General features: G+C 34.6%; 1 protein-coding gene across 1 annotated transcript in view; it reads left to right on the top strand.

Moving 5' to 3' along the window:
- Positions 1 to 2297: 2297 nt before the first annotated feature.
- Positions 2298 to 25310, top strand: part of SRFBP1 (serum response factor binding protein 1) — a 53431-nt gene continuing 30418 nt past the window's right edge. The window contains exons 1-3 of the mRNA XM_060143471.1: positions 2298 to 2483; positions 12750 to 12838; positions 13919 to 13991. Coding sequence (XP_059999454.1) covers positions 2448 to 2483; positions 12750 to 12838; positions 13919 to 13991 — 198 coding nt within the window. The 5' untranslated portion in view covers positions 2298 to 2447. The remainder of the gene's footprint in view (positions 2484 to 12749; positions 12839 to 13918; positions 13992 to 25310) is intronic.

The following is a 25310-nucleotide window of genomic DNA, read 5'->3' on the forward strand; positions in this document are numbered from 1 at the left end:
TTATACCAGTTGCTTTTAATGATAGTAGTTTTGTTGTTTCATATCTCTGACAGCATTTAAATGATCCAGGACCAGCCCTTCAGGAATAAAAGGGGCAGGTGTTGCTTTCTAGAGAAACTTGTAGCCTGATGAACACAAATGCATTATTATTCCTAGAGGACATGTGTATAGCTTAATGAAAGCAGATTAGTTAGTAGAATCACCCCTGTAAAGAATCAAAATGATTTTTGAGGTTGTAACATCAAAAGACAGAGATGGATTGATATTTAAGTGATATATCAGGTACAATGAAAAACTACGAGTCACTTTAAAAATGAATATCTAAAGTTGCTGAGAGCTTATCATGTAAAAGAGTAGACAGTACATAAGAAATTTCAAATTAAAGCAGAATATTGTAAATAATATAAGAATGAACTGCTGATGAGAAAAATTAACTTCTGTTGGGGGCTATGAAGACCATTCTTAAAAAAGGATGTATAGAATGTGAACCTGTCTTGAAAAGTAGCACTTGAGAAAGCCGATCTGGCAGAGGGAGCATCATAAGCAAAGGAGAGAGCTTCTGCTAAGAAAAGGTAGAAAACAAATGCTGAGCCTGAAGAGACTGTGCTGGCTAGAGAAATGAGATGTTGGAGAACAAGAGGAGTGGTGAAGAGAAAACATTACAGAGACTTTAAGAGCTATAGACAAACTTCATATTAATACATTTTTTGAAGCATTATGGAATCATACTAACACCTTTCTCCTAAATTAGAAGACACATTTTCCATAAAGCTCTACATTTATCTTTAAAACAATCTTTCCTGAGTATTTATGTATGAAGTGCCTACTAGCCACCTGGGGTGAAAAACCCCTGCACTCCAGGAGATCAGTTTTAATGAGGAGAAGTAGCTGAATAAGGAGACAATTAAAATTCAGCGTATGATTTATGAATGCAAAAACTACCTTTATGCAATGCTAGTCAAACAGGAAGTCACGCATTAATCCAATTCTGCCCAAATCACACACTGAAGAATACCAATCCAAACACAAGACTGAGTTATTGTAAATTGAGTACAGAATCAGGAGTCAAGAGCATTGGCCCTGCACAGGACTGTCTTCCTGGACAGAAGCTCAGAAGTGGGCCTGGCTTAAATTTACTTTCCACACAGTCTTGAAATACTTAATAAGTTTATCTGTGAATTTGAGTTTTGTAAGTGAAATCCAGTGGGACAATGAAACATATGTCAACGGCTTAGTCTCAGGTCAAGTGTGGTCTTACCTGCTACATACTTCCATTTGGGTTCTCTGGCTTCCTACTTCCCTGTCTCTGCCCAGCAACTACTGCCATCTTGGTCCAGTACAGGCACTCCTCCCTGAGTCCTCAAGCATGGGTCCCAGGCACCTGTGAAGATGTGCACTAGCCCCATGGCATCCCTGTGCTTGAGGGAGCATCACACTAAATACCAAATAGAAAGCACATGACAGGTCAAAAGACACCACGGAAGAAAAGAAGAAACTTTTTCCTACTTTTTGAATGGGGGGGGTCCTGCATTTTCATTTTGCACTGGGCCCCTTAGATTATGTAACCAGCCCTGGAATCCTGTAGCAGTGGTCGGCTCCAGCTGGGCAACTCTTGACAAGACACTTGGCCCCTCGAAAGTTAGTTTCCAAACCTGTAAAATAAGAATAATATTTCCTATCTCATTGGATTTGACTATTTTGGAGATAATTCACGCAAAGTGTTTGTCCCAGCACTTGACCCATTTTAAAGCTCTATACTACCAGGTGTTAACTATTAATATGTTATTTAACTTTGACTCAGTCCCTCATGTGTCCTCTACACGCAGCCTAATACTTCAAAACAGCCAATCTCACAGGCAGCATGAAATGTGCATCCTGGTTCTGTTTTATAAGCTCATTATATCTTCTTACAGTGTGCAGAAAAATATGTCCATGCTTGAGCTATAAAGTGAGGCTGGTAAAAAAGCTGAATCTAACAGATGTGTTTGTTAGAAGCGCAAAAATCTTCACAAACGCTAGATAAAAATTCGGAGCAAAACTGGTCGCTCAAGTGATCATTTCATAAATGCTTTCACTCCCATTGAGACACGAAAAACAAGGTCCTTACACAGCTGGACCCACTCTGCGAACGAATATAAGAAAATTAGCATCTTGAAAAACTTCTAAACAAGGCAACGGCTTCTGGAGCGCCCTCTTTGCCACCGGCCCCTACCTAGTTTCCATAGGAACGCGCAAATCAGATGGGAGCACCCCACGCAGGAAGTTGTTATTCGTCACTTCCGTCCTTCACCTCAGAGTCGGTGTACCTTTTACTCGCGCTTCGGCTGAAGCAGTCGGCGGATGAATTTTGGGCCAACGAGGCCGCCGTTGGAGGGGCGTGGCAACGCACCCGCGTTCCGGCCGATGAAGTTCACGTGCGGGCAGCCGGGGAACTTCTTAGAGCTACCATGGACCAGCCGGGGACTTTGAACCTCAATAACGAGGTGAGCACCGGGGTCTAGAAACCTGTGGGACTGACCTTTAGGGCCCTCAGAACAGCTTTGCTGCGTCATTTTGAGGGGCCTGGGCGAGGCGGGAGTCAGGTGAGTTTTCCGGAACTCAGAGACTGACAACCGTAACTCCCCACCCCCACCCTCCTACCCCCTGGTTTCTAGGTGAAGTGTCTCTGGCCCTCAGTCCTCATGAGTTTTTATTTGTGGTACTTTGGGAAGATCATTTAATCTCTTTATTCAGTGTCCATCTGTAAAATGAAGCTCATGATAGTACCTTTCCCAACAAGGCTGGAGTGAGAATTAAATTAACTGGAGTATGTAGTGTTTGCACAGTGCCTGACAGTAAACTCTCAGTATATATTTCCTGCCTTTTGTTGACTGCATAAAATGAAAGGGAGAGATTGAGAGCTGTAGCTTTTCCTAAGAAATTGTTCATCTTGAATGAGACCATATCATTTATAAGGATGTACGCTCGCTCAGTACCTCATTTCTTCTTTCCGCTACTGTCCTATTTCTGTGCTTCCATTTACAGCAAAACATTAATACTTGCTGTCCACAAGTTTTCATCTCTCCTTTTCTCTTAAATCCAGTCTCATCAGACGTTTGCCCTCATCACCTCCACCATTACATGTCACCAGGTTATCATTTCTGTCATTTTCTCCTTTCTAGTTTCTGCTTCTATTCAAGGAAGTCATAGTCATCAAAGACTTAAAATAAGCTGGAAAAGCGGGAATCAAATGAGGACCTCACAACTACAGCAAAGGAAATTATTCGCCATTTTTATTCAGTGGATATATGAGTTTGCTGTGAGCAAGCCACTGTTCATATTACACAGTTCTGTAAGCAACCTGTTCTGAGGTAGGAAAGGTTAAGCACCGTTCATCAATGATACAGGATAATGCTCACAGAAAAAAGTTACGTAGTGCAGAAAAGTTTCCAAAGAGGGCAAGATGAAATGAGTATACTTGGTCTTGGTCTTTAAGGGTCCTACACAGGATTGCATTCAGGAATTCAATGATGGAGAAAGAAGGTGTTCTAACCAGAGGGACCAGTATAAGTGAGGAAAGAATGGGAGTGGGAATCCCCTTGGATTGTATAGTAGTAGATAACTCTCTACTGATGAGAACTTTTGGGATAAAGTAGGAAATAAAGCTGAAATGTATTATTGCCTTATTACCAGGTTAGTAAGTCTGGGTTTCGCTTGACAGTGGAGAACAGGGTATACCGAAGAGGAGAACTCTTGAAGGTGTTTATATTGATAAACATATGTTAAGCTTGTGCTAGTTACAGAAAGCATTTGGTGGTTTATTTTTCCATTAGATTCCCTAGGAGGTATAAAAGATCTTAATCGGAGGGATGTCCTTGGAAATTCACTGGAAATACTAGTGAACTTCCTGTTCAATTTCGAAATTACTGTGAAAGGAGTGGTGACAGTCATTTACCCCACTCTTCACTTAAGGCTCTTTCTTTTTCCACTTAGTTTCCAGGCCTCTTCAAAACAGTTAAAATTTGGCCTTTAGGAAGTCTTCACTAATTCACCGCAGTCTGGGCTAGGTGTCTATTCTTTATGCAACCAGGATGCTTTCTACTCTGAAAACACTTGTTTACCTGTTTCTCTCTTTTGGTGTGTATGTCTGTCACCTGCAACATATGTGGTCTGTAACTGTTTGCTGGATGATTGAATGAACTTATCCAATTAGGAAGTTTGTACATCCCACGCTGAAGTAAACCTTACATGTTCTAATATGAAGGTAGAAAAAAAAGGATAGAAGAAAGTGGAGATGGTGGAAGAAAAGTGTTATAATTTAAAATTAATGGGAGAAACACTACTAAGGGAAAAACAGTTGTTTACATAAAAATTGAAAAACAAAGGGGGAAAAACGGGACAACCAATTAGAAAAAAAATCCAGCAAATATGACAGATAAATGGCTAATGTATTACTGTAAAATAGCTCATGGAACTTAAGAAAAGTCATCTCATAGAAAATTGGTAAAAGAAATGAATTAAAACTTCTTCATGGAAGAAATATATATGAAAAAGAGTTTAAATTCACTGTTATCTTTCTATCTTTCCATTACTTTTCCATGATCACCCCATCTTAGTCCAAGTTATATCTCCAAGCAGAACTACTATCCTAGCCTCCCAGCTACTTTGACTTGTTTTCTCATCTCATCTCTCTAGTATAGCTGGAGTGCTCTCTTCAAAACAAATCTAATCATGTGTTTCCTTGCTTAGAACTGATTTGGTGGCTTCCTGTTGCTTTTGGTCAAGACCGATCTACACAAAGCCAGTCTCCACTGTTATACCACTACCCTCACCGCCCTCAGGCTGTGTACTTCAGCCACACTGGCTTTCCTCCACTATCTAGCATAGCCTTCTCCAGATCTTTTGCACTTGCTGTTCCTTTTACCCACAGCTCCTTTTCCTCTCAGTACATTTTATACTTCTACTTAGTCACTTTCTCAGGGAAATGCTTCTTGACTTTCATTTACTCCTTTTGTGAGCTTTTGTAGCACTATTTATTTCTTTTTAGCATGTGTAAGAACTGCTTAATGTGTGGGGCATGTGAATGTGAGAGAGATTTCTTATGCCCTCAACCTGACTAAATTTTCGCTCACCATCATCTCCTCAGTGCCTGTCTGTTAAATGAGAAACTTGAGGCATCATTTTTATGATCCTTAATAACTTAAATTAGGTCTCCTTAACTGAGATTCAGGAATGAATTTCAGGGATCGTATAACTGCCTGAAATTATGTGTAATTTGTTGTATTTAGCCTGTCTCTGGGAGAGGGCGAAATATTTCATAGGTTTTATCACATTTGCAAAAATTTGTAAATCTCTGGTATTATCTTTGGAATATTGGTACTCATATCTGTGATTAATTTGATTGGAATCCTTTGTCCATAATTTTTAATTATAGTCTTTTCTTTTAAAAAGTTATGTGGCCAGCTAATTTACAGTATATTTAATTTCCCAAAATGTCTTTTGTGAAGATAAAAGCCAGCTTGCAGACACAACTATTATATTATGCTAACTTTCAATGTCTTCAGCTCTAATTCTGTTTTTTTAAATAATTTTCCAGGGCTAAAGGCTGACATTTATAACACACTTCCTGGCTCTAGGTTCTTAAAATACATGTATTCTTCTGAAATAATGTAAAATTCTACCTTTACTTTTTTTTAAAAATAAAGTATTACTTTTTACTTTATCTTATGATTATTTATTGCATATTTTATCTTCACAAGCACTCATGTGGACTTTGAAGAGAGAATATTTAATTGATTTATTATAGCAGCTTCCCTAATGTTTAACATAGTACCTTGTGTATAATAAGTACCATATACTTGCTGGGCAGGTAAAAGTATGGCTAACTCAACTTGAATCACCTAATGTTAAGATGAGGGGGAGAAATCTGCTAAATGAAGACTTTTTTCTCCCTTTCCATTAGAACCAGAGAAGGGATGCACAATTGAAAACAACAGTAAGCATTTAATGAGTAAAGAATTTGGAAAACTAGAGCTGGGTTTCCTTCAGTCATTTGTTTCTTTAGGCAGCAGTGATATATAAAATCAGAACTAGGAGGTGAAACATTCTAATCTGGTACTCTAATTCCACAGTAGGGCCAAAGGCTTCTGTATGAAACTGACATTATTTTATTCTTGATAGCAAATTATTAAGAAGCTCATTAGAAAATTGCTTTCCATGTCCTGCAAGATAGTAAAGGTAGAAACTAAAATGCCAGAGAACAAAATGATTTGCCTTTACTTATTTGTAAAAGATAAGAATGTCAAGAATTGTGTTTGTACGTGCTTCTGAAGTTGCAAAACTCCAGTTTCATAATTAAATATGTGATACTTTTTAATAATTCTTTACTGAAGTAGTAAACTAGGGTCCATCCTTCAGAAGAGAACCATTTTCTGTTTGGTTGTTAAACAATTCTGGGAAGTTTTGCTAGGTGGCAGCATATGCTCAAGTTGTAGATAATCACCAAGCACTCTAGAATTTTAAAATTGTTGCTCATCAGAAATAAAAAGTATAATTCAGTAGTAAATTATCATCCAAATGGCCAAATTAGAAGTCCTCTGTATAAATCTGTAATTAATATTGTTAACTATGAAATAGTTCAAACATATGGAAAATGATAAAACAAATGTCCTTATAATCTGTTTTCTGTATTTAGCAAGTGTCAATATTTTGCCATATTGTAAGGCTTAATTCCACCCAGCTTCTTTTCCACCTTAGAAGTATTACTCATTCAGTGTGTTTTCTCATATGTATTTTTTATAATTTTCATATTCATACCCAGTGTATAGTATTGTGTTGTATATTTTTACACTTTGCATGTGTGGTATCATACTGGATAAATGCAGTATCATATGTATAATTCAAAAAGTTATTTTTTTCACCCAACAGTGTTTATCCATAATACATGCAGATTTCCTGCATTGATCTAAAATGGTACGTTGCTTATGCTTTATTTATATGCAATATTTTATCTCTTATGCAACATTTTGTAAAAATGCTGCATTGAATAGTCTTGTGCATAGCCTTTTGCTATAGCTGGAGGTATGTCTTCTGGACAGATTTCTAGAAGTAGAATTTTTGTTAGGTGTTGCCAGAGTTTCCTCCAGAAGGAGTATACCAATTTGCATTCCTACCAGCAATGTATGAGAGTGCCTGTTTCCTCACAGTCTCACAAACAGAATGTGTTGTCATATTGTTTTGTATTTGCCAGTCTGACAGGTGGGTAATGAATAAGCAGAAGTTTTAATATATTCTAAGAAACAGAGATACACTCAGATTTTTCTTAGCACTGCAGTCTTCTCTAGAGCAACTAGCTCTTAGAATAATTGTTTTCTAGTAACCATGGGTTTTTGTTATAAGTTAATTCATATGTGTAGCAAAGTTAGTACATTACCAAAAGAGGTTGGCTAATTGACTGGCTAGCAGATAGCCAACTACGACTCATTTCAAGGTAACATTTACGTTTACTTTTGTCTGTGAACCAAAGTTTGCTCTCAGCTTTGTAGATCAGAAACTTGCTATTGTTGTCACTCCAAAAGTATTCTCAAAAAAGTATTCTCTCAAAAGCAAATTCATATCAACCATAAACTTTTAAGAGACCATATACATAACAAAACTAGTTTATTGAGAAATATATCTAATGTGGCTACTAATGCTCACATTGTAAGACACATTCTTTTCCTGTCTACTGATCCACAGGAGCTACTTGAAGTACAGAGCCACAAAAAGGGTTTCAGGTGCATGATTCAGTGTTGGGCTGTGATACATCTGTCCCCATAATTGAGTTATTCCAGTACAAATTGGAGTTCCCAGGTCTTTGAGCTGGGGAACCTTTCTTTGGAATCTTCTTGATTCAGACACTGCCAGCTTTTGCTCTTTGTGGTTCCCTTTCCTGTGTTTTAAGTTGACTCTTGCCCATATGTTCACATGTTCTTTTCCCAGTCAGGTATATTAGCTTTTTATTTATTTATGATTGTATTTTTGTACTGTCTACCTAAGAGTTGATCCAGGTTGCATTACTGTGTTCAGATTTCGCCAGGTTAACTGAGGGCATCTCTATGCCTAGGTTTTAGGCGACACCTCATTTTCAGTGCATGTATTTTGTGTGGGTGTGGATGTGTGTGTCTTACCTCTTTTTCTTGTCCTCTTATAGATTATTAAATGCATTCTTTTGCAGCTTGGAAGCACTCAGCTTGGACTTATCAGTCTTGCTAATGATGACCTACAGAGTTTTGTCCTTCTATTTTTGACTTCAAACTCTTCCCTTCCACTTCTTTTTCATTTTGTCTCTTCTCTTTCAGCACATTTCATTATTCTGCCTGTTTTGTCCTTGCTTACTTTATTTCTCTTTCCTTCTTTTCCTCCTGAACAATATTATACTCTTTTCACATTTCTAACAATGACAGTTCTATTTGCTTTTGGTTGAAGAATTCACCAAAGCACGTTGCCCTTAAGCAGTACATTGGCCTTCTGGCAATACTGAGTGTTTTAGGCCTATTTGTTGACATCTGGGTTATCTGTCAACCAGCTTCATAATTCCTGGGTAACAAATGAATTCGCAACCTTTTAAATCCTAACTAAAAGGCTACTGGTAGCTGTTTGTCAGTTTTACAAAAATAAATTTAAATGCTTGGAGAAAGCTAGGTGTTTGGGGCAGGCAGTGTGAGGAAAATAAAAGTAATAGTTTCATTTTTACATGAAGTGAATATACTTTTTTTTTAGTATATTAAGCTTAACAAATACTGGAAAAGTTAATAAGCTAGAAAAGCATTTTTTGGCATTGGCATGAAACTAAATACATGAAGCATTCCCTTTGCTTTTCAGAATTCCCTTATGCAGTAATGACAAACATAGTACTTCTTAAATTGGAATTTTAAAATTGGAGTCTAGCTTTCCCAAGATTGAAATGTAACTGAGGACCAGTTCTGCCCACTGCAATTTATTAATCAAGTTTGGTTAAGAGCAGTTAGCAAATAGTATATAATCATGTCATGCACCTACAGGTTACAGCAATTAGAAATATTTGTTACTATATTTTAATGCATAATTTATTACTTGCTATTTATTTTATGAATGACTTAACTTTCAAAAAATGTATCATAACCCCCTATTATGCCGCTTATGAAATGTAGCAATTCATTTTTCCACTTAAACCTTGTCTAAATGGCTTTTGTTTATGCAAGTATGATTTTTTTCCTAAGTAGATCTAACTTTGAAACAAATTTCAAAGAGGTTAACATATCTAGTGGAAATCTGATTACTCTACATTCTGTTATTATATTACTCTTTTGAAACAGTGAATGAACAAGTGAGTATTGCTCCCTTTCTGGTCATTTGCTTAACAAATATTTATTGAACACACTTATTGTATGCCATCTACTATGCTGGGTGTTAAGATGCAATGTTGAATAAAACCAGATATTTGACCTTCGTGGAGTTTATAACCTAGTGGGAGAAAGACACATTAAGCATAATCAGATTAAAAGTAAAATATTAAACTTAAAATAAGTGTCATGATAATTCTAGAAGCACTTTTTGACCCCTGAGGGAGGCCAGGAGACACTTTATTGAGAAATGACAGTTGGGCCAAAATCAGAAAGATAAGATATTAAGCTAATATGGAGAGAAAGCAGTCCTATCAGAGAAAACAGCAGGTGTAAAGATTTGGTGGTAGTTATAAGCATGGTGAGGATGGAGTAAAAGATGGCCCATGTGGCCATTCTAAGAGCAATTGGATCTAAGTGTTAAAAAATGTATTCTGATTGAGTTGTGGGTACCTGATTGGAGAAGGGCAGGAATGGATATTGAGAAAACAGTTGCCAGTAACTCAGCCAAGAGAGCCAAGAAGTCAAGATAGAAGAAAAATGGTACAATTTGAGAGGTAATTAGGAAATAAAATTATCAGGACTTTATAATAGATTCATTGTGAGGGATTTAGAAAAGAAAGCTACCTATAATGAGCCTAGGTTTATAACTGAAAGGATTGTTCTATTCCCTTAAATATGAAACACCAAAAAAGGGATCCAGTTGGGAGTGAAGAACGTGGGTTCAGGTGTGAGTTGGAGGTGATTTTTTAAGCATACTTGAAATGTCAAGTAGGTAGTTACACATTTAGGTCTGGAGCTAAAGTGGAGATCTCATGTAAAGGTAGGAATTTTCAAGTCATCTTTGTTTAGGTGGCAAATTAAAACTGTATACACACATAAGATCACTTAGGGCTAAAAAGTATATCTTGAAAAGAAGAGCTGGCCTAATCAGTTCAAGACTGATTAGAGGTGGATGTGCCTTCATAGAAGACCAAAGTGAAGTAGCTAGAGAAAAAGCAGGAAAACCAGGATAGTATTCTGTTACGGAAACCAAAAGGAGAGTATTTCAAGAAGGAGAAAGTGTTCAACAGTATCAAATGCTGCTGAGACTTCAAGCAAAATGAAGTCTGAAAAATTCTTGTTGGATTCAGGGACTTGTAGACATCATTGGTGACTTCTAGAAATCATTTTGACAGCTTTTAGTAGACTGATGGGAATTTTTATGTGGCATGCAGATAAGGAGATGGTGAGTTTGAACATCTCCAAAAGCTTGACTCTGGGGCAGTTGAGGGAGGGTGCTTCTAGTGAACTTTGTACTGAGATGTTTTGTTTGTCTTTTCTTTAATGAAAATGACTCAAACATGATTAAAGATTAGTGGAAAACATCCATTTAAGAGATTGACAATGCTAGAGTAAATGGATAGTTTGTAGTAAGGGTTATAGGAAGGCAGAAGAGGATGGGATCCAAAATACAGTTAAAAGATTAACCTCAGAAAAGTTCAGGGATATTTCTTATATTGTAACTTTATTAATAGAGGAGGATGGGTGATGCAAGTAAATTTACATTCATAGTAGTAGAAAGACGATGTTTCCCATCTGATGTTTATTTTCTCCATGAAATTGAAAAAGAGAGAAGAGAAAGTTTAGATGTTTTAGGAAAGCAGACACAGATTTAAAATAGTCATTATAAAGTGAATTGACCAAAATATATATGTATAATAGGATTGCTAGGAAGTGTAAGGACCCATTTGAGGTTAGTTATGATGAATATCTAGTAGATAGAATGCCTCAGATATTTCCTGGCTCTTGGGGTACTGTGATAAAAGAACTCAGAATGTTGTTTTTATCCAGGGTTCACTAGAGGGATTGCTAACCAGAGGGATGAGTTTAAGGTATTGGCAAGTGTTGATTATGTACCTAAACTGGATAAGAGAAGGAAAATTAAAAAGAAAAGGACTAATCATTTGAGAGAATGTATAGGGGTCAGTGAACTAGTGGTTCCAGTAAACTCGAAGACCATTATGGTGGGTGGGGTTGAACAAGCAAGCTGAAAGAAGTGGTGATCTCAGTGCAGAGTATTTGAATTGATGGTTTTAGAAATGGAATAGTTATGAGCAATGACTAGAACTACGTGTGACCATGGAAGTGGGTGGCTATGATAGAATAGATTAGGTCATTAGAAAGGAGGAAGTCAAGAAGTGAGGATATAATATTGGGGTGGATTATTCAAGTAGACACCTACATCACCCAGAATAATGGCAAAACTTAGGGTGGAGAGAAATTGTAAGTTGGTTGCCAATATTGTCAATGATAAGGGGGTGAAAGATATTAATGAAGGGTAAGAGGTAACAGCTAAATACAAGAGCCTTGTAAAAACAGAATGATGGTGATACTGTTATTTTGGCAAGAGGAATTTGAGGATTATGTGTGCTAAGCACTCTTGCCAGGCACAGAAAACATGTAAATATTGCAAGGCCCCTACCCTTCAGGAGATTTTAGACAGTAGAAAAAGACAGCCTCATGAGCAGTTAGTGACAGTACAGTGGTAGGTGCTACCTACAGGTATAGTGGGAACTCCAAGGATGGAATGGTTATCTAACTGAAGAAGTCATTGAAGGTTTCACCGGAGCGATTATCTCTGAACTGAATTTCATGTAGTTCCTGAAGTGGAGGAGGGGTGAAGGATATTACAGGAGGAATTATAAGATGTATGCCTCGTAACAGTGATAGATAAAAGGTAAACTCAATAGCATCCCATTGCACTAAGTACTATTATAACATGTGGTTCTTTATCATTGGAATATTTGTATCTCTTGGCCAATAATTCTGTTTTTTTGTTCTTAGACCTCAGCATTGTTCTGTAATGGGGCGATTTAAAGTGTGTGTGTGTGTGCGCGTGCGTGCCCTTGTGTTTTTTGAGTTATGCTTGAAATAATTTGTTACTGAATATAAATAAAAGGGGTGTGCTAAAAACAAGTAAAATAAAGTCACTTTCATGCATTTGCTTTTGTTAATACAAATGCCTATTCAGTAAATTAAATTCCTACAATTACGGGTGAAGCTTTGTTTTAAACCACAAGGATTCAAAGATAAATGTGGTGGTCTCTGATGTCAGGGAGCTCACAATTTATTATGTTCCAAGCCCAACAAGATATAAGTGTAATTTAAAATACTAGCCACTGGGAATGCTGTGATTTTTTTTTTTTTAATAAGTTGTTTCTCCTAAATCCTCAGACGCATATTTAGAATGTTGATTTCTTATTCCTTCACTGTTTATGGAAGAAGTTTGATTTCATCAAACTATGAGTATAGTTAAATAAAGCTTTGATTAAAGTGGTAGACTTATTCTATAATATTGATACTCAAAATAAGGTATGTTTCTTCTTGAATTAAGAATCTCTCTAATTTTGGCTTTATTCCTTGAAGGTTGTGAAGATGAGAAAAGAAGTGAAGAGAATCCGAGTTTTGGTTATCCGAAAACTTGTCAGGAGTGTTGGCAGACTGAAGTCAAAAAAGTTAGTCATTTAAAGTCATGGTCCTATGACTAATAAAATGTCAAAAGTTGTCTTTATTCAGTATTTACAAACTTTGAGGGTAGGACCTAGAGGAGTAATTAAATGTCTTACTCATACAGCACTTTGTTTTATATGTAGATGGGATCTGAGTGAGAGAAAATGTGCTCTGTCAGCATGTCCTTACATAGTTTGGACCATATTCAATTAAAATATATGATAAATTCTGTTTTCTCAAAACTCTTCTTGTGGCTTTTTCAAAGTGAAAATCCTTTGGGGTTATTCATGTATTTTATGTTATTAGTAGTTATTTTTTTAAGATGTTGATATAGTTTAACAAATCAAGTGATACCTTTAATCAGTTAAAAAGATTTCATATCACCTTATTCCTTGAATTGATAATTAATTTGAAATCTTTAGGACCTTTTGGAAGTGTTTATCAAAACATTGTGTTCCATTTAATTTTTTTGAAAAAATAATGTTTTGTATTTTTGGTATCACTAGTATTAGAGAAAAAGTATGTTATTTATAGTTCTTATGCTTTAAGCATGAGTACTTACAAAGTCTTCAAATGTGTTTTGTTTCTGATTAATTTCTTGTTTTTTCTTTTGTAAATGTTTCATAAGATAGCCGTTCTCTCTGATATAATTGTGTATTTAACATCTTTATGTATTTATTTAATTCCAGAGAACAGTTTTCATTTAATAAAATTATATCCAACCTTGTAGCTTATGAAACTTAACTGTAGCTTATAAAACTTACATGAAATACAATGTGCTATTAATCAATTGATTAGAAAGTATTATTTGGCTTTCCCATTAAGGAATTAGAAGGCAAACTGTCTATCAGTGGTAATAGTCATAATATAATACCTGGACAGTGCTTATTTTTGCCAAAAGCTTGGGTTTGTTGATGGAATTGGGGTATGTGTCGGATGCGGGAGAGGGCAGTGCAGGATAACAGAATGTTTGTTACTTAGAGAGTTATTAAGCTCTTCTAAAAGAAATGGAGAGACTTTTCGTTATGATACTAGTCTAAAATAAATGGTTTTTCTGGCCACATATTATAATGTGTCTTTTGCAGGGGTACCGAAGATGCACTGTTGAAAAACCAAAGACGAGCACAACGATTGCTCGAAGAAATTCATGCCATGAAGGTAAGAAATTGTGTGGATGTGTATATATGTGTGTTTCCATGTCTCCTGTCAGCCTGCATTCTGTGTGTGTTTGGTGTTACTTATTTGAATATAATTGTGAGTTGACCAAGACTTATTTGTGTGGGTCTGTTTGGTGAAGAATGTAGCATGTTTAGAAAATTGTAATATGTTTGTTTGCATTATTCTATGTTTTTTACTGAAGTTCTTAAAGTACTAGACTAATTTGAGTCAAAACTATGCCAAACTAAACTCATCTATGTTTAATAATGCTTCATACCTAAGATTTTTATTTTTACTGTAACTTTAGGCATGAAGTCTAAGTTAAGATCAAATCTAAGTTAAGTTCATACTGTTTGGTAATGTGGATGGTGATATTGGTGGCTGACATCATGCTTTGCCTATTGCCAACTCAATAAATTTTTGTGTGGTGGTGTCAGCATTTTATTCAGCTCTGTAGTAACTTGAAATAAAATTAGTATTGGACCAAAATGATCCATATTTTTGTTTTATTTCAGCCAAACTCTTCACTAGCATAATTTTTAGGTCTTCTCTCTGTTCTTACTTTGTGGAAACTTTCATTTACCAAATGACATACTATTAAATGTCTGGGAGACTGTTTTATTGCAGTACTGAAAAACAACATTTGGTACCAGCAATTACCTTAATTTCAGGGTCATTTTGCATGTATGTTTGACTATTACATTTTGGTAGAACTTCTAAGTTTTGAGATAGATAAAAGAGCAAGAGAAATCTCTAACAATATTTTAATTGAGTTAGATTATCAAAGCTTCTCACAATTTTTTCCTTTTGAAGGATGATAAAGTGTCCTATAAGACAGAGTTATCATAGTTAATCTGAATAGAAACCGATGTAGGACATGATTCTTTGGTGTGAGGTATGGTTTTTGTGGGGGGTTTTAAAGTTTATTTTCACAGGACTGTGAAATTCATGGAATCCATTTGATATCTCATAAGTTTTAATACCCTTGTTGTCCAGTCATTCATTCAAAATACTCTGTATTTGACTCTTAATTATTATTTGTATCACTTTGTATTACACATCATTTAGACTTTTTCTTTTTTTTCCATAAAATTCCTGTGAGAAATAAAATATTTAGAGATTTTTGTTTTTGAGGATAACACTAAGGTAGGAAGTTATGGTTTATGCCGTTGTTTTTCACTTTCTCTTAACCAAGCTCCTTACTAAATTACATTCCTTACCTAAATTTTTCCCTGTAATTTCTTCTGAATAGTCATTTTTGTAGTCCTAAATTATTCAGAGGCTTTGAGCTACCATATAATTGCTGATTTTATTTTACCATGGAAAGGATGGCTTATAATATAATAAGCCTATGTACAGTATATCAGGAGTTTGGGAAGAAAAGGTATTCATTAATCTTTAAAATACTTCCCTTCCATAACTCTCAATAATGAATTTAATTTAGTTAATTAGAAAGAAAAGTTGTCCTATTTTATCTATATGTGAAACTTATTTTCTGTAATTCTTAAACCTAATCAGCAGTAGAAAATCAGACTCAGTGATAATTAAAGTTCATAGGTTTACAAGATTACTATGTCATGATCATTGTTTTTGTTTGTTTTGTTTCTGTTTTTCCTTGTGTTTATAAAAGACCACTATGGAACTGTTGCCTCATATAAAGCTAAAATTCCTAGCCTGGTATAGTCCTTGAATTCATAAAATTAATAGTATATATATTCCTTGAGTTATTGTCAGTGGTTAGCGTGGTTTATTTGGATACTCTGCCTTCAACTCCTTTTGTAATGGTATTTAAAAACTGGATTAAATCTAAGTATAAAAACCAGAAAAAGAGTAAGTCTATATGTTTGTTTTCCTTACATGTCAAATTTCATTCTTCATCCGTGGTTCTTTTACAAAATTGGTCTACTTTTCTAAAAGAAGCAAGTACATAAAGCACTTTTTTAAATTGAAAGGTCATTTGTAATTTCTTAAGGGAGTGTTTGTTGTGTACATAGGAGTATCAAAGAAATAGTCACAAAACAGAAAGCTCACAGTCTCAATTAAATTTGGAGAAAAACCTCTTCTTACTCATTTTTCCAAATGAATTTTTTCCTTGGCTTATATACCATTACATTTTTAGTCTTGTTCATGACATACTGTCCTATACTTGCTTTATATGATAATAGGGTATTTTGTTGCAAGAAGACTTCCTTAAGAAGAAAACCTGATATATTTTTAGAAATGGGAGTTTGTTTTTTCTGGCCAAGGGAAAAAAAATGGCCCGATCTTTATGATACTATAAAATGAAAGATTCTAGTTTTATAGACTGTAATGTATAAATACGAAAGAAATCTTTGCTACCTTTTCTAATAGTATTCACACTTTTAACTTTGATACTAGTATATACCCTGCCTTTTGAAACAGTTCCTTTTTCTTTGGATATTAAAGTAGCTTATTGACTTTTACAGATCCCTAAGTTATTTAGCTAGAGAAAGAGATGGTAAAATTAAAGCATACAGTGAAATTAATCAAAATGTCCAAGAAATCTTTTTCTCAACAATAAAGGTAATATAACTAGCTTTTATTATTTACTACGTGCCAGGCACTATATTGTATGTTTTATATTCACTATCTCATGAAATAGATATTATTATCCCTATCTTACAGAATAGGAAACTGAGGCTTAGAGAAGTTCAGCAGCTTGTTCAAAGTCAAATGGTTGTTAGGTGGTGGACTAACTGTAACTAATTATAAAGCTGATACTGTTAGCTATTTCACGGTGCTGCTTCATTAAGATGAGAACTTCTGAAATATATCTAGTCTCTACTTTCTTAAAGATTGGATTAAGTAATATAATAAGCGTGAAACTTGCCCACTAGGAAAAAAAGGCCCAAAGATGTGTAACAAGTTTTCAGATTCTTTAATTCCTTACAGCTAAATATACCCAGTTACCTCTTTTTTGTTTTTTTTTACTTTGTCCTCTCTGAGACCATTAATTTTCCTTATGCTGAATATTCCTATGCAGTGATAAGTTGTATATCATGTGAGATATTGCTCTGCCTGCTACCTTTTACTTCTCTATTTTAAACCTCTTTCACCTTTTGTTGCATTTTTTTTTCTATTTTTACATCTTCTACTCTCTATTATTAAAAGCATCCTTTGAGCTTTATCAGCTGTTAGGATTGCCTTATCTCATGCTCCATCATGGCCTGTTTCTAAATGGTTGTCATTAGTGGATCACAGATAGGAAAATGGTGTAGATTATGATCTTTAGACGCATTATATAAAATAAAGTAAAGTAATACATTATCAAAATAATATAACTACAGTTGACCCTTGAACACATGGGGTTTGGGGCTCTGACCCTCTGTACAGTTGAAAATCTGGGTAATAGTTGGGTATAAATTAGTGTGGGACCTCAGTATCTGTGGTTCTGCATCTGCAGATTCAACCAACCTTGGATTGTGTAGTACTATTGTATTTACTCTTGAAAAAAATCCTCGTGTATGTGGACTCATGCAGTTCAAACCCATTTTGTTCAAGGGTCGACTCTATATCATATCATTTGAACTTCACAACTCTAAAGTAGGCAAAGTCTTAACTTAAAGGACATATTTAGACGTGTTCTAGACTGCACACACCCCTTGGTTGCATGTTTGTCATATATAGTCATATATTAATTAGAATTTTATGGTATTTCAGGTTATATATGCTTTTCAAAAATTTATTGAGATTTTTCTCTGTAATTTCACATACTATGATTTTGTCAAGTTTTTTCCATTATGAATGCTTAAAAAGAAATTTGCCACAGGGTAAAAGATGCCTTATTTGTCCTGAAAGTATACTGTGTTAATTATTTGTGTCAAATTAACATTTAATTCACTTATTCTACTAAAGTAATAGTATTAATACTATTGTTATTCTAAGATTGTAATTATTTTTGATAGTTTCATCTTTTATTTGTAAGCCAATCCAAAGAATCATATCATCAACTCAGACTCATATATTAGAGATCTTACCTAGAATCCAGCTTTACTAATAGTTTCAAAGATAGATGCAATCAGAAGGCATAGGTGAACATAGGAGAGATTTAGGACTCTCCATGATTCCATGGGTCCTTCCTTTCTGCATCAGACATGTACTTTCTGGCACAGAGTAGATGAGATCTTTAAATGAGGAAGTTTAGGTATTACCTAATAGCAGCGAGCATTTAGATTTTGAAACTTATGCATTCTGTACCCCAAGGTTGTGTAGCTTACATGATATTCTCCAATTTGCTATCCCTCATAAATTCATAGATTCCGGGTTAGTTTACTGTAAGCATCCTTAACAACAGGACATCCCACTGAGAGCATTCATTAGCTAAGGACTTTCCTCCTAACAAAAATCATTAGCATAATTACCAGGAGAACCAGTTATCAGCATATTAACAAGTAGATTAAACTCCATCACCTACTTCTCCCTCAGTTTCTTCCTGGTAAGGGACATGAATAGATCCCAAGACAGCTGTTTTAATTCTTCCCCTCTCTGATTTATAATAGTATGCCTTTTGGCATTTTTTCCTTTTGTTTGTATTTCCCTCTAACTTTTTGGAATATATTTCAAACCTATAGAAAAATTGTAATGTTACAGTACAGTAATAATACATTGTATCACATACATGTTTGTCCCTTTACTGGTAATGGTGAGTTCCAGTTACTTGGTTTAGATGTTGTCTGCCAGATTCCTCCCTTTTAAAGTTACCTTTTTCTGTTTGTATTTGTTAAGTAATCTGTGAGATGATAACTTTGAGACTATGTGAATATCCTGTGGTCTTTTCACCCAGTGACTGATGTTCTTTGGCTGAATCAGTTAACAGTTTTTTATTGTTTCTGTTTCTCTGCTGGGATTTTTTATTTCTCTGATAAGATTTTAATCCATTGAGAGGAATTTTTTTTTTTTAATATCATGGAGGATAGTGATAATACCCATTTGTGCTTGTGGAGAAGAAAAGATATTTCTTTTTCTTGGTTCTTCATCTGCTGGGTAATTTTGTTTGTTTTTTTGTTTGGGGCCATGCCGCGCAGCATGCGGGATCTTAATTATTCCTCAACCAGAGATCAAACCTGTGCCCCCTGCACTGGAAACACGGAATCCTAACCACTGGACTGCCAGGGAATTCCCATATGCTGGGTAATTTTGAATTGTGCTCTGGACATTATGAAGATTAAGCAGAGATTCTGTGTTTGGTTACTTTTCTCCAGTGAGTGGTGGCTTTATCAGTTAACTTTTGGAATAGGCTTTAATTTCAAACAGTGTTCTTGGACACCACCTCTAGCCTCAGTTCAGATCTTTTGCCTTTTAGTGAGATGCTTTGGATCTGTTCCTTGGATGAGTTATTTAAGTTTAGGGATTCCTTGTGTGGTTCTTTCCCTTCTGGGTTTCCCCTGCTCTCTAAGTGGATAATGTACCCAGGCTTCACTGTTCCATGTGTTCCTCAGCCACTGCTCCTGAACCATGCAGACTGCAGCTAGTCTTAGGTTGCACTCTGAAGAGATGATGTCTTATTTATATAGCTTCCCATCTTTACCCTAGTTTGTTTAGACTCTACATCAGAGCCTGTCTTCTTTCATTTACTCTGCTTTACCTTCAGGTAGGTTTTTTTGTACTGTGTCCAGGTTTCATGTTTTGCTTTATTTTGTTTTTTGGAGGAAGGGTTAATCATATTATCTGTTAGTACCTTAGTCTGTTATACCCAGAAATGGAAGTAGCGAAAGTTAAAAGTAATTGTAAATAGCTGAAAAAGAGGACTGAGCACCCACGACACTGATACTGTAAATTTAGGTCTTAGAGAGATGGAATAAGTAAAAGAGACTGAGAAAGTGTAGGCAGACAAAGAGAACCAAGAGAGTATGGTATCTAGGAAACCAAGTGAAGAGACTATTTCAAGAGAACAGAGTGATGAATTAGGTGTTTATGTTGATATTGTTGTTCTTGTTTTCAAAATTAGCAATATTATTTTTAAAGTGTAAGCTCATTTATTAGATCCTAATTATTGATGAATTTTTCAAGTTGTTGTTCTTCTGTGGTCTAGAATACTTTGCAGAACTGTGCTGATAGAATTAGAAAGGGTTTTGTTCTTGCTCATGTGATCCTAGGCATGCCTTCTCTCCTTCTTCCCCTTCCCTGTCCTATTTCTTTCTGTTAAAGTATATTTAAATCTCAAAAGTCTGAAATTGTTTCCACATTCATATTTTCTTCCTTTCGTCTGAAACCTAAAAGCTGCAAACACTGTTCCAAGTATGGAAGAGGCATAATGTTTCTCTTTCTTGTTTGCTTCCCCATACTCATTGAGCATACCCACATTATGGTCTTTTATAGCTTCAAGATCAGCACTATATAACCTAGAATTCTCTTTTATATATCTGTACTTTTAATTTAGAGTATGTTTCTCTAATGCATTATAGAAATCAAGTAATAAAGAATTTCTTTAAACCTTTAGGGTAACTTTAAAGACCCTCAATAAAAATTTTCAACTTAGGGTAGTATGTTTTGTTTGTTGGTTTTAATGTTAATTATCAGAAACAGAAGAATGAATAGGCTCTCCATTTTATAGCCAGCTTAGCCGGTGCTCTAAGAGTGGTTAACTTCTAATTCAGTTTTCTTTAAGGGAGAACTTTTATTGCCTCTGAAGGCAAAGCAAGATGCCCTGATTTAATATCCTTCTGTACTCAACTTGTGACATTTGAAATGATAAACAGGAAGTCATAGTGGTGTTTGAAAAGGGCAAGGGGTCAGTATATACCGCTCTCTTCACACTCACGCAACAGTGTTTAGAAACAGATCATCACATTGGAATTCTAGTTTGCTTTCCTGGCATGTGGTTTCTGCAGCTTTAAGCCAGTATTTTGAATAGCTCATAATCCTAAAATCCTTAGCAGTGTTGCATTTTTAATGTGTAGGGGTCACAATTTTCATTGTAAGCTGTGTTGATATAAAGATGTTATATCAAGTCTATGGTGACCTTAAAATATTTTTGTCTTTTAAATAAGAGCAGTGGTAGCAAATAAAAGTGGTATCCATTCTCTGCTTTTTAACCTTATTGCTTCTATTTGAAAACAAAGGAAAAGGTACAGGTCCTTGTTGGTAAAAGTGATGAAGTGCTCTTACCATTTACTGAGTCATTATATACATTTAATTTTAAAATAAAAAACTGACTTTGGAATTGCTTCAGTCCAGATAAGCCTAGTTCAAAGGCTACTGAGTGTGTAAACAGGATTTAGGGGTAAGAAGGAAGGAGTATCACATGAGCCTTTTTTCCAAAATTTTTTTTTCTTATTTCTGTTTGTTTTGATTTGATTTTTTAAGTTTTGTAATTTTGGAAATTTGAACTTACAATCTTGGCAGGACATTCCTACTAACTGTGAAAGTATCCAAAGCCCTTTTCAACTTTTAATTTTAAAAAATTTGGACAACTAATACTACTATCCTAATTCCAATATGGAATAATGTGGTGATTAAGAAAAGGGGCAAATATTACAACATATTTTGTTGGAAACACACAGTGGGAGACAAAGGGCCCCAAAGAAAAGCAGCAATAAGAATAGTAAATAACTTTTTTTAAATGGGATTTTCTTTTTATTCAACTGCGATATCACCTGAATTTTGGGTTAAATGGAGATAGATTATTTTTAAACATTTACACTCCTTAATTTGAACATATGTTTTATGTTGTTAGATTTCTGTTGTAATGGAAACTCTGTATTCTGTATGTTTTATGTTATGAACATAAACATTCTATATGTTAGAATAACTCATGTTAGTGTTTTGCTACTCAGTATTTTGTGACGAGAAAAACTCAGTAAATGTTCTGTTTTTTTTCTTGGCTGTGAAGAATTTTATTTTTTTCTCTACCTGCCACTAAATTATATAAACTATGTAGTCTTCTAAGAAATAAAAATAATCCCAAGGGTAGTGATTGCTCCAATTAAAAGTGCTTTTTTAGCAATTTACATTGAAAATGTGTAGTTCTTTTATTCTCCCCTTCTATAAGAACTAAACTCTTTACAAGGCATATTAATTTTATGTATGGGTGAGGTAGGGAGAGAAATTCTCACTTTTTTAATTCTTGATTTTTGTTGAAACTCAGTATATTAAAGTGGAACTTATGAGTTTTGGTGGTAGTCAATCAGTAACTACAGTTATTCTTCTGTTCATCACAATCTAAGATAGCCTCCTAGTTTATTAATGATCATATATCTTCTAAGACTCATAAAATTTGCAACCAAAAATGAAAAATGTACAAATAAAAAGATGATTAAGAATTTACAGTACAGCTATTATAAATCATATCATATACTCAGGTTAGTTAAATACGTTTTAAATTAGAACCTATTATGTATGTAGATTAATAGGTTTCTGCTGTCAGGGAACATACTGTTCTGTGGGAAACAAGTGTATGAGTCTCTGTATGATATATACCATACCGTGTTACAATCAAAGATTTGTAGGAACCTAGAGAAGGGATCAATTTATTTCATTACTTACAGAATTTAGGGAGGATCTTACAGAATGTGTGGCACTGAGTTGGAACTTGAAGAATAAGTATGATTCTGTTTTAGAAAAGGTAGTCTAGGTAAATAGAGCACAAGAACAGAGCATATAGGTCTGCAAGTACATTGTGTGATTTGGAAGGGCTGCTTAGGACTCTTTGGCTATAATAGTATTCATTTAGCACATTGAACTGTAATTATTTCTTTATATGACTTTTTTACGGATAGAATATTTCTGTCTCCAGTGCTTAGTGCACTAATTGACATAAAACACATTCAGCAAGTATTTCATTAATGAATTAATGTTGTGGCTGGAATATAGATTGAGAGGAAGAACAAATAGCTGAAGATAGTGGCTAGATGGAAGATGTGATTACAACTGAAAGCCTTTTGGGAAATGTGGGTAATCAAAGGTTTTTGAATAATCATATGTGTTTTCTAGAAAGAGAAATTTGGAGGAGAGTGGAAGATTGATTAAAAGGAAACAAGATTGGAGGTGAGATCCCTGATTAGAAAGCAATTACTGGCTTAATTTTTTCATTCATTAAGGAGACATTTATCAAGGTTATCTTTATGGAAGCTAATATGCTATGTGATTCATTGATCCTGCTCTGCAAAAATCATATACTATCAGAGAAAGGAGCTGGTATGCACAGTTTTAAAAACTGGGTAAGTTATGATAGGGTCTTTGAAAATCTTAAAAGAGCAAAAGGTTGCTTCTAGCTAGTAATTAGGGAAGGTTTCTTGGAAAAGTTTAATAAAAAATTTTAATTTTTAAAATTTAAATTTTAAAATTCAAATTTTACTGATTTATCAAATTGATATGATTTCCTTGATAGTATTTAATTGAATCCCAATTATATAGCAAGGATACTGTGTCATGTAACAACTTTACTTCCCAGACTTAAATATTATTTATAGCACTAGGAAGCTCAATTTCAGATATAAGAACACTGCTCATAAATAACTTAATAATAATTTCAGTTTTTATTGAGCACCTACTCTATGTCATGTTCTTTGCTACAGCCTACATATATGATCTCTAATCTTCATAGTGGCTCTTCACGGTTCCTAATTAGCCCCGTTTTACTGAAGTGGAAACTGGGGATTTAAGCGTTAATTGCCTTGCTCAGAGTTACACTACTAGAGCATGGCAAAGCCAGGATTCAGTCCAAATCTATCTGAATCAATAACCCATGTTCTTAACACTCTACTAACCTAACCTCTCTTAAGAATTAAGTGCATAATTTTATCAAGAATAATTAGGTGTGATCAGTGTGCTTTTGCATTGTGCTTTTAATGATCACTATTAATTGAAAAGTGAAAACAATAGTGAAATAATATATCATCATTGCCCCTTTTGGAAAAAAATAGGATTTATTATTAATTTGATATAATTAGAATAGTTGGGCCTCCCTAAAGATACAGTGTCTTGTTATCCGTAAAGGATTTTGTGTGTGCATTTAACATTTAGAAATAACATCTGGAAGCTAAATACCAAAATAATCAATTCCCTTGGGACTGTGCATTGGTAACTGATTATATTTCAAAACATTTTTTTTCCTTACTCAGTTTGGCACTATATTTTAAAAACATTTGAATGTAACATTCTAGAATTACTTGATGAAGGTTCTTTAAATTATTAACACATAGAAATATATTTAAGAAATAAGTATGTATTTTATTATCATATATGCCCTTGAAAAAGATTACTGAAAACTTGAAGGTTCTAGAGAAAATACTTTGAAGGAATTAGAACTTATAATAACAAATAGTTTGACTTTCTTGAGACTTTGAATGATTGTTCCTTATTCTTTCAGTTAAAGACTGCTCTCTTTTAACACATACCTGTACCCTTTAGAGTACCTCCCTATATCTTAGTCATAATTCTAAAATTAAAGGGAAAATCTGCCTCAGTCACCTAATACAATTTTCCTAAGGCCTTTTGATGCATTTCCTAGGTGCTACACTCTTGGGGGGAAAATGTGCTATGAGTTTATGTAATTGTTCATTAAATTTGAGATTTTGTTTCTTTTTTTTTTGTTTCCTTAACTCTTTGTGGTTCGGTAAGGAAACCTAAACTTGCATGGGTATGTAGATTTAAAAAATTCAGGAGTAAAAAGGTGAATATAATATATTCATACCAAGCTGTAATTTTGTCATTTTTTTGATATACTAAATAATAAAAAATAATACCTATATATATCTCACCTTTTCTAATTATTCTTATTCTTAACATTTTATTCTAAATAAAGTGGTTTTAAGTATTTTATTTACTCCTTATAAATTTGCCACGAAATAATGCCCTTTTAAACAAATGTTTGGATTCCACTTCAAAATGGTTAACTTTTATCCCCAAAGCCAGCCATTTTGTTAGAAGAGAATCTCTAGAATGATGAAAGAATCTGTCCACTCTGACTTATTCCTTAGAGTGCAGAAGTGTTCTATGTAGAATCTTTGGGCTGATATAATTGCTCTGTCTCATTTTCTCTGCCTGCCTCTTTGAACATGACAGAAGTGGGCCATTTTATGTGCCAAGAACAGTTTAGATCAGGGGAGGGGAGGATAAAAATGTTTTGTTCGGGCTTCCCTGGTGGCGCACCACAAAAAAAAAAAAAATTTTCTGTTTTCTAAAAGTATTTCTGTTGTGAGAGATAGGAGTATATCGTGACAAGGTGGCTTTGGAGCTTCATTTGACCAAATTATTTGACGACATTTATGCTTACTTAATATCTATTTTTAAGTGAAATACAAATCTTTGGACTATTGAATTATGCAAGTTGTTTTTAGCACACTGAAATGGTAATTA

The sequence above is a fragment of the Lagenorhynchus albirostris genome, chromosome 3 (genome assembly GCF_949774975.1).
Source record: "Lagenorhynchus albirostris chromosome 3, mLagAlb1.1, whole genome shotgun sequence".
In the NCBI taxonomy this organism is placed as follows: domain Eukaryota; kingdom Metazoa; phylum Chordata; class Mammalia; order Artiodactyla; family Delphinidae; genus Lagenorhynchus; species Lagenorhynchus albirostris.